This window comes from Mesocricetus auratus, unplaced genomic scaffold, assembly GCF_017639785.1.
Source record: "Mesocricetus auratus isolate SY011 unplaced genomic scaffold, BCM_Maur_2.0 Super-Scaffold_100007, whole genome shotgun sequence".
Lineage (NCBI taxonomy): Eukaryota > Metazoa > Chordata > Mammalia > Rodentia > Cricetidae > Mesocricetus > Mesocricetus auratus.
In genome coordinates this window covers 93,748,571-93,773,577 of record NW_024429191.1, presented here as the reverse complement: position 1 = coordinate 93,773,577, position 25,007 = coordinate 93,748,571, and the positions used below count along the sequence as shown (strand labels likewise).

At 49.0% G+C, this 25,007-nt stretch overlaps 2 protein-coding genes across 9 annotated transcripts; one reads left to right on the top strand and one right to left on the bottom strand.

Moving 5' to 3' along the window:
* Nucleotides 1-756: 756 nt before the first annotated feature.
* Nucleotides 757-22,183, bottom strand: Mfsd11 (major facilitator superfamily domain containing 11). 8 transcript variants are annotated; one of them, XM_040750099.1, is made up of 14 exons: nucleotides 22,051-22,183; nucleotides 20,640-20,816; nucleotides 20,124-20,179; nucleotides 16,415-16,522; nucleotides 15,605-15,684; nucleotides 15,400-15,496; nucleotides 13,886-13,944; nucleotides 13,241-13,385; nucleotides 10,527-10,567; nucleotides 7,843-7,908; nucleotides 7,281-7,406; nucleotides 3,818-3,992; nucleotides 2,268-2,403; nucleotides 757-1,659 (listed from the first exon to the last, which is right to left on the bottom strand). In XM_040750099.1, exons 2-14 carry the CDS (start codon nucleotides 20,733-20,735, stop codon nucleotides 1,495-1,497), a joined length of 1,350 nt encoding a protein of 449 aa, XP_040606033.1. In that variant the 5' UTR covers nucleotides 20,736-20,816; nucleotides 22,051-22,183; the 3' UTR covers nucleotides 757-1,494. The 8 variants fall into 8 exon arrangements, with proteins under 8 accessions (XP_040606033.1, XP_040606034.1, XP_040606035.1 ...); XM_040750100.1 differs by lacking the exon at nucleotides 22,051-22,183 and adding an exon at nucleotides 21,073-21,466; XM_040750101.1 differs by lacking the exons at nucleotides 20,124-20,179; nucleotides 22,051-22,183 and having other exon boundaries at nucleotides 20,640-21,051.
* Srsf2 (serine and arginine rich splicing factor 2) lies at nucleotides 21,696-24,919 on the top strand. Its single transcript, XM_005069868.4, is given in 3 exon segments — nucleotides 21,696-22,343; nucleotides 22,607-22,868; nucleotides 22,871-24,919. Coding segments are annotated over 3 exon segments (666 nt in total). The 5' UTR covers nucleotides 21,696-21,981; the 3' UTR covers nucleotides 22,913-24,919.
* The last annotated feature ends 88 nt before the right edge of the window (nucleotides 24,920-25,007 follow it).

Below are 25,007 nucleotides of genomic sequence, written 5' to 3'. Positions count from 1 at the left end.
CCCAGCAAACCCTTAAATATGCTGCCTTGGTCATGGTGTCTCTTCACAGCAAGAAAAGGTATCTAAGACACTGCAAACTCATCAGATGGTTCTCAACTGCCCGTAACTGCAGTTCATGAGGATCCAGCGTCCTTCTGACTCCCATGAGCTCTGCAAGCACTCGGTGTACAAAGACAAGCACACATACACAGAAATGACTAAAAAATAAAACGCTGTCATTAGATACGATGATGGTTATCCGACCTTATGCACATTACACATCACACACACACACACACATACACACACACACACACATCACACACCACATTGGTGAGTTTGAGTCAGATGCTGAGGTTGGAAGAGCAAGAGCTAGAGGCCACCATGGAGTACATAGTATAAGCTGATCTTTTTGTTTTTAATTTTATTTATTTATTACGCATACTGTGTTCTGTCTCCATGTGTCCCCGCATGCCAGCAGAGGGCGCCAGATCTCATTATGGATGGTTGTGAGCCACCATGTGGTTGCTGGGAATTGAACTCAGGACCTCTGGAAGAGCAGCCAGTGCTCTTAACTGCTGAGCCATCTCTCAGCCCTATGAGCGCAATTATTTACTATCTCAATAGCAAGTGTGAGCTCTCACGGAAGACAGTCCACAGAACTTAAGCGTTCTCTCAGACAAGAGAGCTAAACAGAAGCCACTAGGAGGATGGAGGTTTCCTTCACTGTAACTGCCAGGAAAACCATGGCAGAAGTTCCCAGTAAACATTCTTTACTTCTCTAAATATGCTTTTATTAATCGACAAACGACAGTCTTTACTTCATTTCATGACATGGAACTGGCCGCTCCTTGGCAGGAATGGCAGAGGAAGAGGACTTGTTCAACAAAGCATTTCAGGAGAAGCTGAAGTCTCACGAGAGTGCGGTGGCGGATTCTCGCTGTCCCAGCATTCTAGAGACAAAGGCAGGAGCATTGTCTAGGGTACAGAGTCCAGGCCAGCCAAGGCTGCATGTCAAGACCCCATCTCAAAAGACGGGTGCACTTCAAATCGTGCGTTGCGCACTCTCTAACTCAACACTGGAGGTGGGGGTGGGGAGGGGGTGGGCGACAAGTCCAAGGCCAGCCTGGGCTACACAGTGAGACCCTATCTCACAACAACGGCGTCTCAGCACCCTCACTTTCCAGATCCACACGTGGAGTGGCTTCTGCTTCCTGATCCTATGTAGTGAAACATACTCCATAGCTAGCAAGAGTCCTGAGTGACACATGGCGTTCAAGGCAGACTCTTCCCATGAGGAAGAGGGACATGATTGTAAGAAGCCGAGGAAGGTGGGTGGCCAAACACCCGAGGGTTATAGCTGAGACAGGCTTCCCTTGTTCTCTAACTCTCAACCGTGAGGATCCGTAAACACCAACTCCGCCAGACTCAACGTCATTCAACGGTTATAACGGGCAGCCGCTCGAACCAGCTCTGCGATGTGACCAGATGTGTTTCCCGGAGATGTGGGCCTCATCAAATACTTCGGTAGTCAGAGCCTCGGGCCACAATGGCAGCGGCGTCCCACTCCACAGTGAAGAAAGAGATGGTTCCAAAGAACCCAAATACCACCATGACCAGGAGCTGCCAGTGCAGGAGGAGGTAGTTGCTGTAGAAAAAAGCCACAGCTGCGCAGATCGACTGGAATAGACCAGATGGATCATCAAGTGAGCCCAGCGCCTCGGAACTCCAGCCAGCCTGCTGCTTCTGCCCCTAAGGACACCTGCGCCTGGCAGTGCCCATGGAGACAGACTTCACTGGTCACCAGCCCTGACTGTACCCAGCTCGCCCGACAGCAACAATAAGCCGTGGGCGCTACAGTTAACACGGTAACGTGCCCAGAGTGAGGATGAGTCTGTATGACGAGAGAACAGGTCCTGAGTGCAGAGACCAGAATTAAAATCTCTCACCCAGCCAGGCATGCTGGCGTAGCCTTTAATCCCAGCACTCAGGAGGCAGAGGCAGGCGGGCCTCTAAGCTCAAGGCTGGCCTGGTCTACAAAAAGAGTTCCAGGATATCCTCGGCTACACAGAGAAACCCTGTCTTTGTCTCTAGAATGCTGGGATGGGGAGAACATGCCACCACACTCACTGGCGTGAGACTTTAGCGTCTCTTGAAAACAAAACAACTCTCACCCAACCAAGCCCACTACACCTGGTTCTACAGGATGCCCAACTTTCATTTAAAACCCTGGGGAAGAGTGGCCAATGCAAACATGAAGGAAAAGGACTACAGTGCAATCCAGTTACCTGAACAAACTTGAAGACTGCGAAGGCTGGAGCACTGTCTTCTGAGTAGAGAAAACCCAAAATGCTAAGCAGCTGGGTGTTGAAGCAGCTGTCCCCCAGACCCAGCAGGAAACTGCAGAGAATGGCAACTTCTTTGCTGAAGGAAAAAAAAAAATACATATAAGACTAGAAAGATAGCTCAGTGGTTAGGGGTGCAGGACTGGAAAGATGGCCTAATGGTTAGGGGCATGTGCTGCTTCTGGAGCAGGATCTGAGCTTGGTGCCCAGAAACCACTTCTAGTGGCCCACAACCACTGGTCACTGCAGCATCAGATGACCTGACACCGACTGCTGAGCTCCAACATTCACACCACACACACACACACACACACACACACACACACACACACACACACAACTTAAATAAAAAATAGCCGGACATTGTTGGCGCACACCTTTAATCCCAGTACTTGGGAGGCAGAGGCAGGCGGATCTCTGTGAGTTCGAGGCCAGCCTGTTCTACAGAGTGAGTTCCAGGACAGCCTCCAAGACAATACAGAGAAACTATGTCTCGAAAAACAAACAAAACAAAACAAAATCCCAAAGCTCAGGAGGCAGAGGCAGGCAGACCTCTACGAGTGAGTTCCAGGACAGCCAGGGTTATGTAGGGTTTCTACCCTGTCTCAGAAAAACAAAAATAAAAATGAATCTTTAAAATCAAATGAATGTGTAGCACCAATATTATTACCACCAGAATACAGAAACACAGCTCCCAGCAAAAGCACCGTGCACTTGTTTTTATTAGGTGAAGGGGTTGCTGGGACTTTTGAATGCCGGGCAGCGCCCTGCCACTGAATTACTTCACAGCCCTGCTTTGAGACAGGGCTCCAATACAGAATCCAGGCTGGCCTGGAATGCGTGACCCTCCAGCCTCAGCCTCTTCAGAGCTAAAGCCACAAGTGTGCACACATACCCCAAACAAGAACAAATACTAACATTCCTGAGGCCTCATCTGTGCGACTGGGATTAAACCTGGGGCCTTGTAAATTCCAGGCTGACATTTCACACTCTGTCAGAACCCAGCCCACGTCCTAGAATCCATGCAGTAAGAACGGTGCTCAAATGCACAGATCTCTGTGTTCTGTGTTCTAGCAAACTCTGGTCTACTCTCTGGAAAGCAAATACTGTCTTTGGGGTCCCTTGGGTTGTGGGTTTATCCACAGACACTGCATCTGTATTGAGCCAACATCCTTACGCCATGACACAGGCAGGGTCCGTGTCGTTCCTCTTTGTCCCTCCTCTGACACTGGAGAATGAAATTCTGATCAGACACTCCTGCACTCTTGCACAGACCAAGGGAGGGCCGGCAGGGGAAAGGTTAAGAGTAACCATTGCAAAACTCCCTTGGGACTCGCTGGGTCCCCGAGTCAACTCCTCCTAGCTCCATCTCCACCTGACAGAAGAGCACACAAAGCTGACAAGACTCTAAGGAGGACTAAGTGCTCCACTCAGACCTCCAGCCATTCACCCCTGCCCACCCTCCACCACTCAGAAAACGGCAGCCAGTGTACCTGGGCCTGATGTACGCAATGCTGTTAGTCCCTTCCATGGGGGCAATGGGGGCATCGCCAGGCATGTTGAGAAAGATCAGGTAGAAGGCTACGAAGTGCACCAGGGTGCCCAGCAGCACGACTGGATTTCTCCCAAAGCGACTACTCTTGCTCAGCAGGCCGAAGAGGCTTCCACCTGTGGGTGAAGCAAACACTTCAGAGGTCTCCACCCGTCACCAAACCCGTCACAGGCTATAACGCGGAGCCAGGGAATAAACTCTCAGATGTCCAATGCCTGCCCCCAAACAGGCCTGCAAGGTCAACAGCAGGGACGACCGCAGCACTCACAACCGGCTGGCCATCCATATCAGCTGTCTTTCTAGACAGCGCCCTTCCTGCTGCTCTTTTCTGGAGGTTACATTATCTAAACAACTTCCTTTGCATTGTAGCTGATAGAGACCTAAAAGGGCGTCGCTCAACAACTACTACTGTTTCTTTTCAAGATCAAGTCTCAGGTAGCCCAGACCTGGAACTGCTGGTCCTGCCTCCATCTCCCCCACCCCTTCCCCCCATGGTGGGACCACAGAGGCATGTCACCTACCCCGAGCTTCTGTTATAACCACTGCCTGTCCAGGAATCATGACTGGCAGCAATCACTGGGAGCCTGCACACTGTTGTAAGCTCACAGAGTGGCAACAGAGGCTTTCAGGACAGTTCACCCATAATAGCTTAGCGCCAAGGCAGCCAGCATGTCCATTAGTCCTAGTGACTGAGGAGACTAAGGTGCGTGTGCGGGGGACCAAACATTCAAGGTCTGCTCCAACTACAGTGAGTTCAAAGCCAGCCTGGGTAACTTTGTGAGACTCTGTCTCAGATTTTAACACTGGAGTGGGGTAGTGGCCGACTCAGTGGTGCAGTGCTGGTCTCATATGTACAAGGCTCCAGGTTTAAGTCTGACCGTATTAAAAAAGTTAACAGTTAAAAACCTTCTAATGTGAGCTGGGCAGTGGTGGTGTACTCTAATCCCAGCACTCGGGAGACAGAGGCAGGTGGGATCTCTATGAATTAGAGGCCAGTCTGGTCAACAGAGTGAGTTCCAGGACAACCAGAGCTATACAGAGAAATACCATCTCAAAAAACAAAAACAAAAGCCTTCTAATGTTGGGCTGGGGAGATGGCTCAGTGTTTGGTTAAGAGCTTATGCTGCTAGCCGGGCGTTGGTGGCGCACGCCTTTAATCCCAGCACTTGGGAGGCAGAGACAGGCGGATCTTTGTGAGTTCGAGACCAGCCTGGTCTACAAGAGCTAGTTCCAGGAGAGCCTCCAAAAAGCCACAGAGAAACCCTGTCTCGAAAAACCAAAAAAAAAAAAAAAAAAAAAAAAAAAAAAGAGCTTATGCTGCTCTTCCTGAGGACCTGAGTTCAATTCCCAGCACCCACATCAGACGGCTCACAATCGCCTACAACCCCAGCCCCAGGGGAACCTAACACTTCTGACCTTTGTAGACACACCAATTCATGTGCATGTATCTCCCACACACATAACTAAAGCAGTAAAAATACATTTAAAAAACAAAACAAAAAAACTTCTAATGTAAACAGGGCTTGGTGGTACATACCTATAACGAAGTTTGAGGCTAGCTTATTCTATATGGTGAGTTCCAGGCCAGCCAAGAGCTACATAGCAAGACCATCTCAAAAAACAACAACAACCAACAAACAAAAAAACAACACTCTATAGCACAGTGGAGTAACTATGGTCAGTGACAATTATCTGCAGGTTGCAGAATAGCTAGCAGGAAGAATCTGGAAGGTTCCATACGCAATGAAATGATAACTACTTGAGGTGCTGATGTGGGATCTGGTTCTCACACTGCACCCAACCTCTTGTGCTTGTAGTACAGCCCTCTGGAAAACAGGGTGGGGTCCCTTCTGCTAGCCTGCATTCTTCTTCACGAACAGAGTGCACACCACTCTCCTGAACTCCCTGAGATATTTCTAATTTTATTTTTTACTTATTACATATACATGCCAGCAGAGGGCACCAGATTGAATTATAGATGGTTGGGAGCCACCATATGATTGCTGGGAATTGAACTCAGGACCTCTGGAAGAACAGTCAGTGCTCTTAACCTCTGAGCCATCTCTCCAGCCCCCATATTTCTAATCTTAATCTGAAGCCAAGTGAGATAGGGTAGCTTGGGGACGCCAGGCTTGGGGTTAGTCTGAAGTGGGGGTGAGCTGCGGGACTGCCACAGGCACCCAGGCCCTGCTTTTCCTATAGCACTGACTCACCTGTGCCCACAGGAGCTGAAGGCCTCTACTGTCTGGAGTCTCTGCCCTGCACTCTGCGTGCATTTGATTTAGCCCTGCACACACACATTAGTCGCTATGAGAGCCTGCGAAAACTGACGGTATCCAGCCTGCCTCGTCCCACTCCGAGGCCGGCAGCACAAAGCTACAAGTCCTGAGGGACCTTACTGTCAGTGTCCTATTCCAGTCCCCCACAAGGATGCCAGCCGGTCCCTAGTCACCCAACTGAACTGTAGAAACAGCAGAGCCCTACAGATAGTTCACCTGTGATGATATCACCCCAAGCAGGAGCACTCACTCCATGAGCACCAGACGGTCCCCTCAAGCAATAAGGAACTCTCTGAACCGTCTTGCAAAGCCAGAACTGCAAGTCTGACCTTGGAACAACAAGGCTGCCTAACCATACGCCTCCTGCCCGGGCCCCATCACCGTGACAAGCCACAAGGAGGGCAGGGAAGACTGTGGGGTAGGGGTTTGGTTGGTGCAACAGCTTCCAGCCTACCCAAGAAACCGTGAACTCCGAGGTTGGGGAGAGACCCTGTCTCAAAGAAATAGATGGAGATTGATAGACATACCCTCTACTGGCCTGGGTTCGTAAAAACACGAGTAAGTTAGAAAACAGTGACGACAGAAAAATAAAATGTACCGTTTGTATTGAAAATAAGTAGGAAAACACAAACACAAGGACAGAGACTTAGGATTTCTGTCTTTATTGTAACAAAATGCTTTTGTTTTCCTTTCTTTTGAGACAAGGTCTTAAGTAGCCCAGCTGACCTCAGACTCACTAGACAGCCAAGGGTGACCTTGAGTTCCACTATCATGCTGCTTTCATTGCTCAAGACTCAAGAATGCAGTCCTGAGTCATCATATCTGGCCCTTCCTCCTTTTTAAAATTGAAATATGTCTCTTTTTATTGCCCAGGATAAGACTAACCTTGAACTCTTATAGAACCAGCTATCTAGTCTGACTTTGAATAAAAGAGTTTGTTTTTTTTCCCCCTTGATTTTTTTTGAGACAGGGTTTTACTTTGTAACAGCTAGTTTTGTAGACCAGGTTGACCTCAAACTCAGAGACCCTCCTGCCTCTGCCTCTCAAATGCTGGGATTAAAGATGTGCACCACCGCCACCCAGTGAATGTTTTTAAACTAAAAAACAAAATGTAAACCAACCTACCTAAAATTTCTCCAATGCCGATGAAAATTCCAGAGAGTCCGATGAGGCTTTTCTCTTCTGTCCCAAATTTGTTTATGGCCCCAATACAGGTCCCGTATACCCCAGAGAAGAATGTGAGCTCCAGACCTCGGGGAGAGAAACCAGCTTTAACCATTACATTGCCATTGTCTCCTTTTCCGACTTCTGCTTGTGTCCAGTAGCAGCTGAGCTCGACATACAACATGAGCCCATAAACACACTCAGAGACTGAAGCGCTTCCCAGGTGGACAGCTTTACGCTGTGTAAATGACCTGATGGTACTCCCCGAAAGCCTACACGAAACTTAACTCCCCAGAGTGGCTTTGCAGGCACAGCCTTCAGGTGATGGCCCACAGGTGGGGTCCCTCGTGACTACAGGACACACCAGGTTGGTTTGCCTCCTGCTCTCTGCCTGCCCTGTGACCACACAGAATGACAGCTACAAGAACCCTCCCCAGAACCTGACCGCGCTGACACCTGCTGATTTCCTAGGCTCAGATGCCAAGCCACTGTTTTAATTTCACTGTCTTCACACAGCCCATACCTGTGTAGGCAGTCGTAACGCTCAGAAGGAGCATCTCCTTGGTGACACATAACTTCAGAGACTTTTCTGGAAGGAGAAAAATTGGACAGCCTTAGCTAGATTTTAATTAGCAACCAAAAGTTCTAAAAACCATTTCCTTCAGCCAGAGCATTCCTTTCATCACGGAAGCCGGTAAACAAAGAACCTGACTTTTCAGATTAAAATGCAGGGGGCATGAACTAAGTCTGTCGTGTAAATAGAGTGTTTATTGCAAGTGCTTAAATAGGTTCTGGAGACATACTGTCCTCATGCGTTTTTAGCTCTTAATAACCAGAAGGGAGGGGAAAGAAGCCAGAATAACACAAGACAATAAAACACTTGAGCAGACACAACGGACCGGCTACCCAGGGAGTCAGTCGGGTCGGGACCACCAGAGTGTGACTGCAGACCCGGGTTTTCAGTCAGCTTGCCATCTGCCTCGGCACTGAGCAGTGTGGGTGAGGTCTGCAGGGGAGAATGCTTTACTGAAAACGCCCCCGCCCAGAAGACAGGGGCTCACGCTGGCTCAGAATGTACTGGAACTGCCGGGCGTTGGTGGCACACGCCTTTAATCCCAGCACTCGGGAGGCAGAGGCAGGCGGATCTTTGTGAGTTCGAGGCCAGACTGGACCGACAGCCTCCAAAACAGAGAAACCCTGTCTCGTAAAACCAAAAAAAAAAAAAAAAAAAAAAAAACAACAGCACTCGGGAGGCAGAGGCAGGCGGATCTTTGTGAGTTCGAGACCAGCCTGGACTACCAAGCGAGTTCCAGGACAGCCTCCAAAGCCACAGAGAAACCCTGTCTCGAAAAACCAAAAAAAAAAAAAAAGAATGTACTGGAACTTACTATGTAGTCCAACATGGTCTGGAACAAGTCCGTCTTCTGTCACTGTCTAGAGTGTTAGGATTACAGACCTAGATTACCAGGGCTAGCCGGAACTCCTCAGTAGTTGAGGTTCCTGACCCTCTTGTGCTCCAAGTATTGGAATTACAAGGTTGAAATGGAAGGATATATAGGTTTCAGGCAAGCCTGGGCTACACAGTGAAAGTCAGTCTAAAGAAAGTTGCTAAATTGCTGTTTCTGTGAGTTTCTCTTCAATCCTCTGACCTCCTGACCACAAGTGGATCTTCAGGCTGACAAGTTCCTAGACTACACGCTGGGAAGCCAGAGCTCCACTGGTGGTGACCTCCCATTTTAGTTGGGGAACTTGGCTATAACCTGTTTACTTATAACCAAACCCCAATTTGTAATTATGAATGCATCCCTGCAACACAGGAAGTATATAAAAGCCAGATTAAACAGCTCTAATGACAGGGCATCCACGTCCTAGGTCCTTTCTAAAAACAGGCCTTGTACCATTTGAGCGAGGCCACAGCTGATGAGATCAAGAATTGCCACTCTGGCAAAAGGGACCTAACAACTCATAAATCTTCAAGGGCCACAGGCTCTGGGAAGTCCTGAGAACTGATGGCCTACAGCAGGCTACTCCAATGGAGAGTGACTGCCTCAGCAAGGGATTCTCCTGGGCGGCAAAGAAGCAGGGAGGCTGTGGGTAGACACAGTCAGAAGACCGCCTGTGTCCAGGGGAACAGTCAGACACAGTCAGAAGACCGCCTGTGTCCAGGGGAACAGTCAGACACAGTCAGAAGACCACCTGTGTCCAGGGGAACAGTCAGACACAGTCAGAAGACCGCCTGTGTCCAGGGGAACAGTCAGACACAGTCAGAAGACCACCTGTGTCCAGGGGAACAGTCAGACACAGTCAGAAGACCGCCTGTGTCCAGGGGAACAGTCAGACACAGTCAGAAGACCGCCTGTGTCCAGGGGAACAGTCAGACACAGTCAGAAGACCGCCTGTGTCCAGGGGAACGCTTGACTCCTGCGTGAATCACTGACTTTGGCTGCCAAGTCAGCCCAGGCTCAAATCCACCCCAGCACCTCCCAATCATCTTCCGGTTGCCCTCCGGTGGACCTTCCTGACAGTCAGTAGTAAGACAGCGCTCGCTTGTTTGTGAAAGTCCCAGCTTGGACACAGATAATTGCATATTCCCAGCTGCTAACCACTAAGCTGCTCACTCCCAACCTCAGGAGCAAGGAGTGCTCTCCATCTCCATCTTATGGCCATTGGATAAATTCTCCCCCATGCTCCAGAACTCTTTGGTTAGCTGTGAACAGCTCTAGTGGACTCGTACAGGTCCCGGAAAGCTCAGCTTTCTTCTCTGGAACGGAAGTGTCAATCACTGCCTACTACAGAACCCTCAGAACCACCCATGAGCATGGCAGCAAGAAACCGTACAGAAAGTTCCCTGGAGTCTGTGGCCAGAAAAAGAGCGCTCAGTGAGCAGGTGTGGCTGCTCTTGCTCCCGGCTCACTGGAGTTACTGCTGCAAGGAGCAGCCTGCGGCTGGCTCTCAAATCCCAGTGCCAGCACACGGAGCCCCCACGCCTGAGGCCTCTTCCCACCCCACCCCCGCACCTCCTTAGGTGGACAGCATGATCATCCGTCCCTCACATCCCCGTGTTGGAGAGACACTGGGGCAAAGACCGATACATTTTATAAGCGCATACCTGCAAGACTGAAAACACTGGGGACCATCAATCCAAAGTTACCAGGGAAGGGGGCGACTTCCCACATAGCTCTTGCATTTCAGACAGAGAATACTCACTGAATGCGTCTACTGCCTTTGTCACGTTGTTCTGGGCAGACCTGGGAAAGTAAAGAAGACTGTTTGCCCCCTTTGGAAACTACAAAGGAAACAAAAGCAGCACGTGACTAATGGCCACCCACTTCTGTCTAGATTTGTAAAATCCATGGCCTCAGCTGGGCTTGACGGCACACCCCCATAATCTCACCACTTCAGAGTCACAGGCTGGTGGATCTTGGGGAGTTCAAGGCCAGCCTGGTCTACACAGTGAGTCCAGGCCATCCAGAGTTACTTGGTGAGACCCTGTCTCAAACCAAGTCATACCTCTGGCTCTATGTGGTCTGCCAAGTAATCCCAATGATTCTAGTGTTCTTTGCTATAAGAGACAGACTTGGCCCTGGCCTTCAGGGTGTTAACATGCTTCCCGAGCCTCCAGATTCTGAACAATGGGACAGAACTCTCTCCTAAGGCGCTCACTACACAAACTCACTCATCTGCCTCCTTTTTGAAATTGACACAAGTAAAACAAAACCTTTGTTGTTTTGTACACACAAAACTCACACCTAGGATCAAATCCAGGCTTTGCACATACACTCCAACCTCTAGCCCAGCCCAGGTGCATATTCTTAATCTTGCTGTTCTCAAACTGTCAGAGAGGGTCTGGGCGCTTTCCACTGCTCTTCTCGTGTGGACAGGAAACCTTTCAGCATTCAAATTCTTTAAAAACTGTGACTATCTGGGGCTGGCAAGATGGGTCAGTGGTTAACGGCACTTGATACCAAATCTGATGACCTGAATCTGTGGGACCCACAATAGCAGAAAGAACTGACTCTTAAAAGTGTCCTCTGACACTTGTGTCCTATGCCACAACACACAAATGCCTACACAAATACACATACAAATAAATGTCTTAAAAATTAAAAGGGGCGGGGCTGGAGAGACGACTTCCAGAGGACCCAGGTTCTATTCCCTATACCCACATTGTGACTCACAACCATCCGTAACTCTGATTCCAGGAGAACCAATGCCCTGTCTGGCCTCTAAGGGCACCAGGCACACACGTAGTGCAGATACACATGTAGGCAAAACATCTGTACACATGAAATACAAGGGTTTTTTTTTCCATTTAAAAATAAAATCAGTGGAGCTTTCCTGACATAAAGACAAAGACATGACTACTCCGAGTCCCACGGTTAGGACACTCTGGTGTCCCTGGCAGAATGAACACACTCTTACAGGTATGCTACTTCTACCTCCTCTAAAACTGCGTCCAGTAAGAGCTGAGGCATGCCCACTGCTACTGCTGGTGCATGCTCAGCATTATTTGCAAAACAAAGGTCTAGAAGTTCCTGCTTAGGGGACAGTTCAAGATGAGAGCAGGCTGAGAGGCGTTCCTAAGAACTACACTTTGCCATGGTACACCACGCCCATCTCTAATTTCTGCTGACTAATGCTATAACACAGTGCTGAGAATCCAGTCCCAGAGTACACTCACACAGTATGTCAGCAGTGTTAGGTGACATCATATTATGGCTCGACTGTCCTATAGCTGTCTGTCACTAACAGAAACTCTACATGTGATGCATGGCAGTATGTATGTAACATACACTCAACCCAAAGACGACCTCTCCTTCACTTTAAATATGCTCAGTGGACATTTTCAAATGGAAAGCTTTCTGCGTTGTTTGTTTGCTTATTAAAAAGGCAATACAGTAGCAGGGAGTAATGGCACACACCCTTAATCCTAACACTTGGGAGGCAGAGGCAAGTCAATCTCTGTGAGACCAGCCTGATCTACACAGTGAGTTCCAGGACAGTCAGGACTACATGGTAAGCCCCTGTCTCACAAAGCAAAAACAAAACAAACAAACAAAAACCCAAATAAATAAATGACAACACAGAATGCTCAATGTAAAATTTTAACAATGGATGAAAAGCTTTAAGAAAAATCTTCATAATTTGTCAACTCAAAAACAAAATTAAGTCTTTTTCTCCACCCCTGCCAACAATCTAAATGATACTGCAGACAAATCACCTATGACTTCTGGTTGGTATGGCTTTTGAAACAAGTGTTATATAGCCCAGGCTGGCCTTGAACTTGCAGTGCAGTAGAAGGTGACCTAATCCTTCAGCCTCTGTCCCCTCCTCCCCAGGAACTGGGATTACAGGCTTGTGCTACTATGCTCGGTGACCTTCCCTACCTGAAATAATGTCACTGCTGAAACATGCTGAGGTAACTGGTGTGCTGGCACTTACTTGTGACCCCAGCAGCAGAAGGCTGATGCAGGAGGATCAGCTAACCTAAGCTATGTAGTGAGATCCTGTCTCAAAATCAGAAACTGTGCTCAAGGAATCACCGTATTGGGAACCTCCTGAACAGATCCCCACAGGACACCCTTGGTCACTCGCCCCCATTACAGCCCCCTGGAGCTCAGCTGGACCACAAGCACAGGAATGAAGGCGTCTGCCTCCCTCCTCTCCAGTCTCACCCAGCCTCGCATGGGAAACTGTGACCTAGAGACAGGACAGGACTTTTGCTACTCTATGGGGAGGGAGTTAAGTCCTTGGGGAACCTGTCACGGCCTCACTTCCACAGTCTCCCTTTCTGTCCTCCATGGCTCTCCTTCATCTTTGCTTGAACGTTCCCCTATGTCTGTCTGACATGTCACTTATCCCTAGACCACGACTGCTCAAAATCTACTCAAACACAAAGAAGAATGTTCCAGGCATCTTACTCAGGGGCTTCCATGTCCTGGTCATCGCAAGACTCTTCTTCTCCAAGGACATTCTCAGGGTCCGGTTTCCGAATGAGAAAGAACAGAACTGTCCCCACGAGGCTTATCACCGTCAGGGCAATGAACACTGTCCTTCGGTCATTCTCTAGGGACAAAAGGAGAGAGTAGACGGCGCTGGTGAAACAATGCCAGTCAGTGCTATGCCCGCTGGTTAGCGCTAGGCACAAAACACTTCCTCCTTACATTTCTATTTCAAGGCACAGTAAGAAGTTAGGAAGAAACAGCTACTTCTATGCTCGTCTTTCAGCTAGAGGAAAGCTAACAAGCCAAAGAAGCAACAGTACCAGAACAGAACTGTCTCTTCTAACTGCAGGAGGCCCGGTCCAACAACTGAACACTCAAACCCTCGGGAGCCTGTCTAGCGTGTACACTCAGCACAACCTTCTGACTTACGTGGAGGTGCCCTGCAAAGCACAACCATGAACTCTGACCTTCACCTAATAAATCTGAGGCACAAGTTTATGAAGAAGCAAGTATCTGAAGGAACTTCAGGGTGCTGAATGGCAGAGCAGTGACCAGCGCGTCTGTAGAACTGCTGCTCCGCTTTCAAAACCATCTCAATAAAGCAACGTGAGTAAGACCAACCTGAAATTTGAGTTTTCCCTTGCCAGGCAAAATATATGTAGAGATTTCCAAAGAACAAGCTGTGGGGAGAAAGGGAGAAGATGCTGGGGAATCACTGGAATCCTGGGGGGGGTGGGGTTATGTTTGCTTATTTATTTACTTAAAAACAGGGTCTCTGGCTGGCCTGGAACTCAGAGATCTACCTGCCTCTGCCTCCGAGTGCTGGCATTAAGATGTGGGCCACTGTGCCCAGTTCATACTTAAAGCTTTTAAAACATCACTGCCATTATTTGAAGAGGGGGACACGGTCATTTTAAAGAACCTGCCTGTCCTAGGTTACTTTACATTATCAACTCCACCTGACTTTTCTGACACATTGACCAACAGACGCATGTGACAGCAAGCTGACTCAGCACCACCCTAGAGGACACGACTCACGGACACAAGTGACTTACTGGGACTCTCCAAAGAAACAGGAAACAAACTTATGCCACTTGTAAAACCCTAAAATGTAAGTGAACAGGCTTAGGATTTAAATATCCATATCCAACTGTTTGGGCAGACTTTCCTGAGGAATGGCACTCACTGACTGTCCTGTTTTCTAATCTCTTAAGACTAAACCACCCATGGTGAGGTGCACCTATAGTCTCAGCTACTTGGGAGGCTTGAAGCAAAATGATTACACTGAGTGGAGGAGTTCAAGGCCAGCCTAGTGAGACTCCCAATCAGCTTCAACCAAACAAAAAAACCACACACACACACACACACACACATCAACTAAACATTCACACTTAAGTCTTGAGAAAAATGAAAATTCTTTTAAAAAATGCATCACATTTAGTTGTTTGCATATGGGGAGGGGTGCCAGAGGTACAATATACAAGCGGAGAGGAGCTGTTCTCTCCTGCTAAAAACGCGGGGCTACGAATGGAACCCAAGTCCTCAGGTCTGGTGGTAAGTGCTTTTATCCACGGAGCCATCCGCTTGCTCCAGGCTGGCCTTGAACTCACTGCAGTCTCCCTGCCTCTGCCTCCTGAGTGCTGGAATTACAGGTCCATGCCACTACTCCAAGCTCAGGACATACTAGTGGAACCCAACAGTCCTAAGTAGAGTGACCACTGCTGCTGCTCCTTTCTTAGAAACACCTACTATGCTGTGCTATTGTCCTTTCTGAATTTGGTGTATTTATTAATAGCAATCAGACAGCCCAGCTTGGCAGGAAGGATATGGCTAGCAGACTCCAGATAACCGTATTTACATGGGTTAACATTCATTTTCTCATCTGCAGAATACAGATAATGCCTTCTACCTCCTAAGTTTTGGTAAAGAAAATATGAATTTAAGCAAATAATCCAAAAGGTCTAAGATGCAGAGGATGCTAAATGCATGAAGGTTAATATTTTGTTCCCTAACTTTAAATTTTAGTAAAGTAGTCACATCCATTCATAAAGTCTGGATCTGTACCCACACAATAAAGTGCTGGTAAATGATGACATAAAGAAACCCAAGCACAGACTGAGCTCCAAAGAGATTACCTAGACTGTAAGAGTGCCCAGAAAATCCCGCTGTTTCTCCCGATTGTGTGCTCATCGGAATTTATGGTCAGGCAGTTTCCTTGTGCTGTCCAAAGCACTAAAATTCAAACCAAAAGCTCGTCAAAGGGATGACATCAGGCAGCTTCCTGAGCATCATGTAAACAGCACCCGCACCCCAGGAAAGCAGGTAAAGATGGATGCTCACCAGCAGCTGCAATTCCAATGAACACAGATGCAGTGTAGAAGGACCATGGGAAAGGCTGGATAAAAACGGCAATGTACATGCTAAAATACAACAGGTCAGTGCATTACAGTCAAACAGTCCGTGACACAGAGCGCTGAGGTTCTCAGAGGCTCAGCCTCAACTTCCACCTGGGAAGCACTTTCTTGGTTTGGGCTTTCGGAAAGGGATAAATGTGAAATGATTTTGGAATTTTTTTTCTTCCCCCACCCAGAATAGAGACCAAGCTCAGACCTCTGTGTGTGACAGGCGAATGCTCTGCCACTGAGCCTGCTGCAGCCCCAGCCACATATTGCTGTTGGCCGTCTCAAGCCTGTAAATGCAGATTTCACAGGTTTGCAACAGCTTCTGCCATGAGCTCAACGCAGGATGAAGCTCAAGCCAGAAACATTTCTCCATTTCACATAAATCTGCTCACCAACTTAACAGGAAGCTTGTTTCATGGAAGGTTCTTTTCAACCCTAACAGAAAGAGAGTTTTGCACTTTACTATTAACAGTGAGACAAAAGCTGATATTCGCCAGACATGCAGGAGTCTGATGGTCAAGCCAGGAGGATCACCAGGTCAGGACCAGCCTGGGACTGGGCTACAGTGAGACCCTCCCTGTCTCAAACACAAATCCAACTTGACACACATTCATAGGTTAGAAGTACGGTGTTCCTGAGCAAAAAGCATAGCACCAAATCCCCAAAACAACTACTTTTCACTGTGCTTGAAAGATGGGCTAACGTGTTCTAAATTAAACACGGAAAGGGGAAAAAAAGAACTACTCACCTGTAAAACAAGCCACTAATGAACATAGAAATTTGAGGTCCTACGATGGCAACCACGGATGGAGTGATCAAATTTGAAGCAGAGAACACGCCGTAAATAATTGCCAAGCTGCTCCCACAATGTACAGAAGGGAAAAAGAACAAAATCCTTAAGTAACACCTCCAAAGTTCACTTTTAAAATTCTACTTAGGGCCAGCCAGACGGCTCATCGGGGAAAGGTACCTGGTGCCAAGCCTGGCAACCTGAGTTCAGTCCCCGGAACCTACACTGTGGAAGGGAAGAACAACTTCTGGAAGTTGATCTTTGGCCTCTACGCTCACACTGTGGGCACTCATATATACACGCACAAAATAAGATAATGTAAAACTCTATTCATAATATGTAATTTTGTAATTTTACAAAGAAGACTTTAGTCAGAATTTATATGTATATCCTTAAAGACCACATTGAAGTTTTCACTTGTGCAACATACAGAAATACATATTTACTTTGTAAATACATTAGTTATTGATAGATGGATAGAGGTTTTGTCGAGACAGGGTCCTATTATGTAGCCCTAGCTGGCTTGAAACTCACTGCATAGCCCAGACTGAGTTTGAACTCATGCAATCCCACCACAGTTTCCCAAGTGTTAGGATCACAGGCATACAACGTAACACTGGCTGGTTTTTGTTTGTTATGACAAGGTCTCTAAAGCTGGGCCTGTCTGGTCTCAAACCTGCAGCAGTACTCCAGGCTGGCTGTCCCGGATGCTTTCGGGATTACAGGCATGTGCCACCACCAACTGTCTTGTATTAAATATTTGCATTACGTTTCCTTCAGCAAGCTTGCCTATAACATGATTCCAGGTATTGGTTTTAACAACAGTGAATGTCAGCAAGCAGTGTGCCAAGGGCTTCACGGGTACTTCCTCTTTTAAATCCAGATGCTATAGAGAAAACATTACTACACACTTCTAGAAAACACAATTGCAGTGAATCTAAGTTGCCTCAGTGCAACCAGTCATGAGGTAGGTGAGTGTGGGCCCAGTCCTGGAGATCTGCTCCAGGGGCAGGGCAAGCAGTCTACACCACGACAACTACAGCATCTCTCTGCTCTAAATGATAAGCGGAGTTAGAATTTGCTTACACTAGAATTTATTTTATTCACCTAGACATTTTTCAGTTACTCCTCAGCCCTATTACATATACACAATTTGGTTATATGTATACATTATCTATGTAGATAATTTCTATGGACAGTTGTTACGGCACTATATAGCCAGGGCTGGCTTTAAATCCACGATTCTCCTGCTTGAGCCTCCCATGTAAACATACACAGCATACCTAAAAACCCTACTGCATACATCTACATACACAGCCTAAGAACCCTACTACATGTATCTTCTTCTTCTCCCCCTTACTACACAATCTTTTTTTTTTCTTTCCTTTTGGAGATGGTGTCTCTCAATATAGCTCTGGCTGTACTGGAACTTACTCTCTGGTAGAGGATGACCTTGAACTCATGGAGATCCCTCCACTTCTGCCTCCCAAATCCTGGGATTAAAGGCTATATCACCTTACCCTGTTTACTGTATATCTTGAACAGAGTGGCACTAAAGCCATCTTGAGGGTCCCAATTTCATTTATTAGGCAGTGCTTAAATCTGTAAATTCAAAGTAAATGTCTCCTTGGCTTCCATAAGCCGCTCAGATATTAAATGTATTCTCTTATTTGTTCTTTAAAATACAGAAGACACAGTACTACAAAGTTCCGACATTACTAATCACCTAAAAGAAGGACACTAACTTCTACTCATCCTCATATCCCATATACTAGATTTAGGTAATAACCAAAATAAGAAGAGTGTTGGGCTGGGTGGTGGTAGCACACTCCTTTAATCACAATATCAGAAGACAGAGGCAAGCACATTTCTGAATTCAAGACCAGCCTGGTCAACAGAGAGACAGTTCCCAGGCATCCAGGGCTACACAGAGAAACCCTATCTCAAAAACAACAACAACAACAATAAAACTTTTTAAAAAGTTTTGAAATTAGGGGACAGGGTAACAGGAAATCTATAAGCACAGAGAAATTAAGAAAGGTAGCCAGGCATGGTAATGCACGCTGTGATCTCAGTGCGGGTTCCAGGCAAGCCTGGGCTATAGGATGAGATCTTATTTCTCTTTTTTGGGGGGGGTGTTTCGAGACAGGGTTTCTCTGCATTGTTTTAGAGGCTGCCCTGGAACTTGCTGGGTAGACTAGGCTGGCCTGGAACTCACAGAGATCCGATCCGCCTGCCTCTGCCTCCCCAGTGCTGGGATTAAAGGTGTGAGCCACCAACACCCAGCTGAGATCTTATTTCTCTTTCTAAAGTTTTAAAATCAATCACGTTTAAAGAGTGTGTGTATAATTCAGTTTCACATCTCCTCTTGCCGGGAGATGGTGGCACACGCCTTTGATCCCAGCACTTAGGAAGCAGAGGCATACAGTATGAATTCAAGGCCAAAAAAGAAGAAAGAGAAAAGAGAAAAAGAACAAGGAGGAGGAGGTCCTACTTACACACAGACTAAAAGAACCAACAGGACAAACTTGGAACATTCTTAGAGGACAGACAGACAGAGCTGAGGCTGCTAGCCTCGCTAACCACATAGCAACTGCCTGTGTCCAACTTGTCCAGAGTCTCAGCAGTGGGTAAAGCCAGGTAGACGAAGGCCCCACTGTCACCTTCCTGACAAACATGGGGTGAGGGCCCGAGGGGCTGAAACTCTGAAGCCAGGCCTAGTTACAGGTTTTTAATCTCATCATTAGGGAGTCAGAGGCAGTCAGATCTCTGAGTTTGAGGCCAGGCTGGGCCACAGGGTGAGTTCCAGGATAACCAGGGCTACACAGAGAGACCCTGTCTTGAAAAAAAGAAAAAAACAATTACAATTTGAGAATGAAATTACAATGATTATAAAATTACAAAGCCATGAAGATCCAATGTTTCAACAATTATAGCACTGATTAGGATTAGAATGTGATAGGCAGCCGGGCATTGGTGGCTCACACCTTTAATCCCAGCACTCGGGAGGCAGAGACAGAAGGATCTCAGTGAGTTTGAGGCCAGCCTGGTCTACAGAGCAAGTTCCAGGACAGGCTCCAAAGCTACAGAGAAACCCTGTCTGGAAAAACCGGGGGGAAAAAAAAGAAAGAAAAGAAAAGAATGTGATGGACAAGACTTGTATACACACTGAACAGGGAACAAACACTGTCTTTAGTGCCATGATCTCAGAAAGAAACAGGGCTGGTTGAACCCAAATTCTGAAGCCAGGCTTCAATTCCAAAATCTAATTCTACAGAAAACCTGCCGTCATCGCCTCAAAAACAAAAAGTTCTACCATCAGTTACTTATTTTGGGGTATGGAGGCATTCCCGGCCTATTTTTTTATTGTCACATTTAAAATTTATGTGTAAGAAAGGGTGCGTTCCTGTGTGGAGGTCACATGACAATCTGGAGTTGGTTCTCTCTTTCCACCATGTAGGTTCTGGGGGTTAAAATTCAAAACAGCCTTGGAGGCAAGGGTGGCTCTATCTGGCTGGCCCTAAAGTTAGAAAAAGAGACAGATTTGACACAGTCGCTGCTTCCCAGAGTTTTGAATAAAATCAAGCGAAAGTACTTTATTGCTGACTTTCCTGAAGAGATGTAAGGGACTACGACATGCAAAATGAAACCATGCACAGTACAATACCTGGTGTATCCACTGCCATGGAAATCTGTGCTATTTAAGCTCCTGATGACAGTTTGCTGTGTGGAAGACAAAACTAATCAACGAAAAAACGCCTTGCCATCTCCCTCCCCCTTGGGAAGCCTAAGTACTTGGAAATTCTTACGATTCACAGGGCTCACTATTGTACCACCCAAGCCCATCAGGAGAGGAGAAAAAGAACTCAGCTGCGGAACAAAAGCCTGAGCTTTCGTGCCTCGACCACTCAAGCACTAAAACGCAGAGTTTAATGCGGACAAGAATGAAAGTTAACTATGGACAATAATCAAACTGCAAGCCGCATCTGGGCAATAAACGGCAGTGTCTAACGCCCCGTGAAGCAATGTCTGACGCATGAAATCAGACTAGATCCCAGAAAACAAGGTTGGAAACACAGGAGGTGCAGTCTCGGCGTGGTGGCGGGCATCAACGTTTATTGTCACATCTGGAGTGCATTCTGAGAGGTATTGTCAAAGGAGGGAGGGCAAATTCCCAACTCACCGCCACATTTCCACAAGTTTGAAAGGCGGTGAACATAAACATAAAGGCAACTCCTAAGATAACGATGTTGAAAAGCTTTTTAGATTCCGGGGACATTTTGGCTCCGCTTGGTTGGAGATCGGCAGCGGCCCGGGGGGCAGTCACCTCTCCTCCTCCAGCCGAACCCCCTTGACGATCCTGAGGGAAGAAACGAGATGAGAGAGCCGCCAGGCAGCCAGAGTGCCGGCTTCCAGTCGTCCGACGGGAAACGCGGGCTTAGGAGAAAAGTTCTCCCCTGCCCGCGCAGTTCGGACACTCCAGGGACGTGGCGCGGTGGGCAGGAGACCCGGGGCCCGCGCGCAGCACAGCTACTCCCAAGTTGCCAGGAGGTGGAATCAGGGGCAAGGACGATTAGCAGCCGCCGCTGGGGGCCCGCCCTCCCGGCCTGACTCACCGGGGATCACGAGACCGGTCAGCTGACCGCGGGGAGGGCGCGGGGCCCGCCGGGAAATGTAGTCCCCGAGGGCTCGCGGACGGCTGCGTCTGCGCAAGGCAGGGAGTGCGTGCGGCACTCCTCGTCCCTTGGTGGTGGTGGGGGGGGTCGAGGGGCAGTGAACCCGAGTGCGGCGAGCTGAAGACGGGAACGGCGGGAAAGGGGTGGGGATGGGGACTCTGAGGTGGCCGGGGGACCCCAGAGAGGCAAATGGGACCCTGTGACAGAGGCAGGGCAGAGGGCTGGGTAGAGAGGTGCGTGGAGCTCGGGCATTGGCGTGGGGGAAGGGGGCGGGGTCCGCTTCCCTCTCCTCCCTCCGCAGCACTTAGCAGCTCCCCCTCCCCCCGCCTCCGCGGGCCCGGCCGGCGGAAAGAGCATTTGGCGGGCTTTCTTAACTGCCTTCCCGGGCCGCTCCCCCTCCCCGCCGCAGTGACTGCGCGCTTTCTGCCCGCCCGCCGCGCTCTGCGCAGGCGCGGGGGCGGGGCGGGGCGGGGCGCGCGGCGGCGACGTTACGGAGCCCGGCGGGATGAGCCAATCAGGAGATTCATTTCCGGGTGGCGCGGGCGCCATTTTGTGAGGCTGGCTATAAATGGGCCGCGGGGGGCCCGGCCCGTCCGCTCAGTCGCCTGCCAGGAGCGTGTGCGGCTGCATTCGCTCCGCTGCTGCCTAGCGCCTCCCGGCTCCTCCACGCGGACGGCAAGCGCCGAGAGACAGAGACAGACGGAGAGGGGGGAGAGAGGCGCGGCTCACGGCCGCCGCGGTCAGGGCAGAAGCCGCGGTTCCCGCTGAGAGCCGGGGCCGGCTCAGGGCGTTTTCAGGGTCTCGGCGCCACTCGTCTCGCCCGCGGGGCCCCCGGGCCGCTCCCCAGCCATGAGCTACGGCCGCCCGCCTCCCGATGTGGAGGGCATGACCTCCCTCAAGGTGGACAACCTGACCTACCGCACGTCGCCCGACACGCTCAGGCGCGTCTTCGAGAAGTACGGCCGCGTCGGCGACGTGTACATCCCGCGGGATCGCTACACCAAGGAGTCCCGCGGCTTCGCCTTCGTCCGCTTCCACGACAAGCGCGACGCCGAGGACGCCATGGACGCCATGGACGGGGCCGTGCTGGACGGCCGCGAGCTGCGGGTGCAGATGGCGCGCTACGGACGCCCGCCCGACTCGCACCACAGCCGCCGGGGCCCGCCACCCCGCCGGTACGGCGGCGGCGGCTACGGGCGGCGGAGCCGCAGGTGAGCGGGGCGGGGGCCCGGGGGGGAGGAGGGGGCGGCGCGGGAGGGAGGCCGGCGGGCTGGGGGACAAAGGTGCGCGGAGCACGTGGGGCGGCGGCGGCGGCGGAGGAGGAGAAAGAGGCGGCGGGGCCAGGGCCGCACCGTGCGAGACCCCGCCTCGCGCGCGGCCGGGGAAATGGCGCCCGGCAGCCAGATAATGGCGGCGGGAGGGGCGGGCGGGCGGGGCCGGGCCCGCGGCTCACCCCCATCCACCTCGCCCGCAGCCCTCGGCGCCGTCGCCGCAGCCGGTCCCGGAGCCGCAGCCGGTCCAGGTCCCGGAGCCGCTCTCGCTACAGCCGCTCCAAGTCTCGGTCCCGCACGCGGTCGCGCTCGCGCTCCACCTCCAAGTCCAGGTCTGCGCGGAGGTCCAAGTCCAAGTCGTCGTCGGTCTCCAGATCCCGCTCGCGGTCCAGGTCCCGGTCGAGATCCAGAAGCCCTCCCCCGGTGTCCAAGAGGGAGTCCAAGTCCAGGTCGCGCTCGAAGAGCCCCCCCCCAAGTCTCCAGAGGAAGAAGGCGCGGTGTCCTCTTAAGAGAATGGTAATGTCGGCAGGGATCCGAGACACACCCTGAGTCCCGTGGGGTTTGGAGTAGGATTTTTGAGCCATGCTAGCGTGAGTGACTCGTGTGAAGGGGCACTGCTCTGAAGTTACTCGGCTTTGGGAGTGATGCTGAAGAGGAGGGGTCTTCAGAGAGGATTGTGTAAAGAGAGCTTAAATGATAATGGCTGTTTCATACTGTTTGAGACCTATGAATGAAAATGACTATTTCTTGCTGTTTTTATCCAACGTCTGCATTTTCCCCCTTTAAAGCTGCGGTCTCCTGTTTGATAAAAGAATATTGGCCAGTATTGCAGATTTTAACTGATTTGGCTGATCCTCCAGGGACCAGTTTCTGTGGGCGTGTGTTGGAGCAGGTTTGTCTTTAAACGTTAAAGATGCACTATCCTCATAGAGAACAATCAGTTCAACTGTTGTTGTACTGACTGGGACTTCTTACTCTAATGGATGTGGCAAATGAGTTGCAATTAAGAAGCAATGAACTTTTGGAAAACCCCAAAAGAGCTACAGGTATCGCACTGGGTGGGAAAAGGATAGTGTGTCTTTAACTCTCAAATTGTTTGGTCCTATTTTTTTTAAAGGAAAGGGCCCTAAGTAGCTGATAAGAACATCCTCAACTGCCAAACGTTTCATTTTCAAACATCTTAAAGTGTAGACTAATTTCTGGTAGCGAGTTTTTTGTTTGGATACAGCCCCACCCTGCCCTCCCGCTTTTTCTTTTTCCCCCTTGCCATTTTTTGCCTTGGTTATTGACCAAGAATCACATTTGGAGCTTGTGCTGGTGGTAGCCATTAGGAGGATTCTCACTGGGGCCTTTAGAGAACTGAGTGGCCGGGTGGAACCTTCTGTAACCACTTGTTTCACCAGAGCCTTAGTAAGTACGGTCTGAACTGAAACCACATGCACTCCGGTGCCTTGTAGTAGAAGGTAAGCTGAACCTTTCTCTTTTCAAACCTAGATGGATCGGCAAGCAGCTTAACAGAGGACTTTGGGGGAAAAGGACCACAAACTCAGTCCATCGGTCCATGGAAGAGTCCTTGGAACAAGCAACTGGCTATTGAAAAGGTTATTTTGTAACATTTGTCTAACTTTTTACTTGTTTTAATCTGCCTCAGGTGGCAATCTTCATTTTATGTGCCATTTTGTTGCTGTTATTCAAATTTCTTGTAATTTAGTGAGGTGAGCGACTTCAGATTTCATTATTGGATTGGATATTTGAGGTAAAATTTCATTTTTGTTTATAGTGCTGACTTTTTTGTTTGAAATTAAACAGATTGGTTACCTAAATTGTGGCCTCCTGACTTAATAAGGAAACATTTGCAGCCATTACACACAGCCTAAAGCTGTCAGCAGATTGACTCAACATTGCCTTCACTCCTTAAATTAAAAACCCACAAAAGTTGGTGTAATTTGTTTATGTATGTTGTTTACCTTCAGGTCTAAATGATAATCTGAACCCAAATTTGTGTAAAGACTTTTCAGGTGAAAAGACTTATTTTTAAGGATTGTTGACCAAATCCAATTCTAATCTCTTCTCTTATGTATTTTTGTGCACTAGGCGCAGTTGTGTAGCAGTTGAGTAATGCTGGTTAGCTGTTAAGGTGGCGTGTTGCAGTGCAGAGTGCTTGGCTGTTTCCTGTTTTCTCCTGATTGCTCCTGTGTAAAGATGCCTTGTCGTGCAGAAACAAATGGCTGTCCAGTTTATTAAAATGCCTGACAACTGCACTTCCAGTCACCCGGGCCTTGCATATAGATAATGGAGCATACAGTGAGCACATCTAGCTGATGATAAATACACCCCCCCCCATTCCTCATGGTAAATCTGATCACCCTCATGTATGAACTTAATCAGAAAATGTTAAGGAAGCAAATGGTTTGTAACTTTGTAAGTACATGGTGTATCTTTTGCTTATGAATATTCTGTACCATAACCATTGTTTCTGTGGTTTGATTAAAGTGTTTTGGTGTTAGCTTTTTTGAGACTATGTCCTGGTCTTTTTTTTTCTCCTCGGTGTAATCTAAAGACATTATAAAATCCTGAGCACCTTCTCACTGGAAAAAATGCCAG